This window comes from Arachis ipaensis, chromosome B3 (genome assembly GCF_059453495.1).
Source record: "Arachis ipaensis isolate K30076 ecotype BB chromosome B3, ASM5945349v1, whole genome shotgun sequence".
Taxonomy (NCBI): domain Eukaryota; kingdom Viridiplantae; phylum Streptophyta; class Magnoliopsida; order Fabales; family Fabaceae; genus Arachis; species Arachis ipaensis.
The window spans coordinates 114,664,598-114,667,457 of NC_142438.1; the positions used below are offsets into that span (position 1 = coordinate 114,664,598).

Here is a 2,860-nt window from a genome sequence, read left to right on the forward strand (position 1 = left end):
TCACGAAAAAGTAGAAATGAGCAACCAGCTGACAATCATGCCAAATTTTTGGCGGCAATGGCTAATTTGGCAAATACTATGGAGGCTAATGCTGATGCGACTCTGCAAGCTGTGCAGAGGTTAGGCCAACTAGCTGGGAATGGCAATGAAAACGGTGAAGGGAATGCTAATGATAATGCTGAGGAAAACGGTAATAACACCGGGAGAGTTCTGATGATCTTGGCGACGTTCCTCAAGGTTCATCCGCCAATTTTTCGAGGGTCAACTAACCCTACAGAAGCGGACAACTGGTTCCAAGGCATGGAGCGTGCTTTACAGGCACAGCATGTTTCAAACGATCAGTATGTTGAATTTGCTGCTTATCAACTGGCAGGAGAGGCCCAGCACTGGTGGCAAGCTAAGTGTCGCTTGCTACAACTTCAGAACGCCGATGTTCCGTGGGACTTATTCCAGACGGCTTTTTATAAGAAGTACTTCCCTGAGTCTGTAAGGGAAGCAAAGTAGATGGAACTGATGCAGCTGAAGCAAGGTTCCTTATCTGTGGCAGACTATACCAGAAAGTTTGAGGAACTCTGTAGGTTTTCTAGGGTATGTCAGGGTGTCCCGGAGACTTATCAGAGTTGGAAGTGTATCAAATACCAAAGGGAGTTGAAGGACATTATGACTACTGTTGCTCCTATGGAGATCCGTGTCATCTCCGACTTAGTGAACAAAGCAAGGGTGGTGGAGGAGTATGCCAAGACCGTGGCAGCATCCAAGGACACTCATGGAGGGAGCTCTAGTCGGGGGCGTGGCAAGTATTTTCATCCGAGAGGACAAAACTTTAAGAGAGGAGGATATGTGCCTCAAGGACAAGGAGGCTTCAGAAGGAACACCCATGATCAGTTTCAGCGTGGCAAAGGGAGAGGAAATCAGAGTAAGAGTTCTCCAAATTTAGCTTGTGATCGTTGTGGACGTTTTCATCCATATAACTCTTGCAAAATTGGTATAGGTGGGTGCTTTAACTGTGGCTTGCCTGGTCATTTTTCGAGTGATTGCACACGTGGGAAGAACCCAGGCGCGGGTCAGAGTCAGCACCAGGGGCGAGTTTTTGCTGTGAATGCCAAGGATGCTTCTAAGGAGGATCCATTGATGAGAGGTATATGTCTAATTGGTGATAAATCCTTAGTTGCATTATATGATACTGGAGCTTCGCATTCGTTATTTCGTTTGCTAAAGTTGAGGAATTAAGCTTGAAAGTGTCAGAGTTACCATTTGATATGCATGTACATACTCCACATCAGACGGTTATGACTAGGTCATGATGTAGGCAAGTAGGTTTCAAACTTGAGGGTAGAGACTTTGTGCATGTCTTGATCTGTTTGCCAATGGTTAGATTGGAGATGATTTTGGGGTTTGATTGGTTGTCGAAGAATCGGGTTTTGTTAGATTGCTTTGAGCGGTCAATTCGGTTTATGCCGGAAGGAGAAAATGGAGCGATGGTAGCTATGGGGTATTACCTGAACTCTGTAATAGTGTGTTGTAGTGGGGAAGAGTGTCAAGGTTATATTTTGTTGGCTGCTAATGCGTTGGGTGATGCCCAGAACTTGGATCAGATTCCGGTAGCTAGAGAATTTCTGGAGGAATTCCCAGAGGATATTCCTGAATTCCTACCTCAAAGGGAGATTGAATTTGCGATTGAATTGGTGCCGGGAGCCGGACCAGTGTCAATTGCACCGTATAGAATGGCTCTGATAGAGCTGGCAGAATTAAAGACTCAGTTGGAAGAGCTTCTGAATAAGAGGTTCATTCGACCGAGTGTATCACCGTGGGGAGCGCCGATTTTATTGGTAAAGAAGAAGGATGGAGGGTTGCGACTGTGTGTGGATTACCGACAATTGAACAAAGTGACTGTGAATAATACGTACCCGCTGCCAAGGATAGATGACTTGATGGATCAATTGCATGGAGCCGGAGTGTTTTCCAAGATCGATTTGAGATTCGGTTACCATCTGATAATGGTGAAAGAGGATGATATCCCCAAGACTACGTTTAGAACACGCTATGGACACTATGAGTTTATGGTAATGTCCTTTGGGTTAACGAATGCACCTGCTGTTTTCATGGATTACATGAACAGAGTCTTTCGTCCCTTTTTGGACAAATTCGTGGTGGTTTTCATAGATGACATCTTGGTTTACTCTAAGACGGAAAAGGAGCATGAAGAACACTTGAGGATTGTGTTGCAAATCTTAGAAGAGCAGAAGTTGTATGCTAAGTTGACCAAGTGCGAGTTCTGGAAGGAGGAAGTAAAGTTCCTAGGTCACGTGGTAAGTAAAGGAGGGATAGCTGTGGATCCTTCTAAGGTTGAAGCGATAATGGAATGGGAAAGGCCAACGACAGTGATGGAAGTCATGAGCTTTTTGGGCTTGGCCGGATATTACCAGAGATTCATTGAAGGATTCTCCCGGATTGCGCTACCGATGACGAAATTAACAAGGAAAGAGGTGCCTTTTGTGTGGACGTCAGAGTATGAAGAAAGTTTTCAAACTTTGAAGCAAAAGTTAACTTCCACGCCAGTTTTGATTTTACCAAAACCGCATGAACCATTCGAAGTGTACTGTGATTCTTCCTTGAAGGGTTTGGGTTGCGTGTTGATGCAACATCGAAATGTGGTGGCTTACGCATTGCGTCAACTGAGACCGCATGAGATGAATTACCCCACTCATGACTTGGAATTAGCAGCGATTGTGTTTGCACTGAAGATTTGGAGGCACCACTTGTACGGAGTGAGGTTTAGCATTTTTTCTGATCATAAGAGTCTCAATTACATCTTTGATCAGAAGGAGCTAAATATGCGCCAGAGAAGGTGGATGGAGTT

General features: G+C 44.8%; 1 protein-coding gene across 1 annotated transcript; it reads left to right on the forward strand.

The window, feature by feature from the left end:
- Positions 1-513: 513 nt before the first annotated feature.
- Positions 514-1,230, forward strand: LOC107633468 (uncharacterized). The gene has a single exon (XM_016337091.2). It carries the CDS (start codon positions 514-516, stop codon positions 1,228-1,230), a length of 717 nt encoding a protein of 238 aa, XP_016192577.2.
- Positions 1,231-2,860: the final 1,630 nt, after the last annotated feature.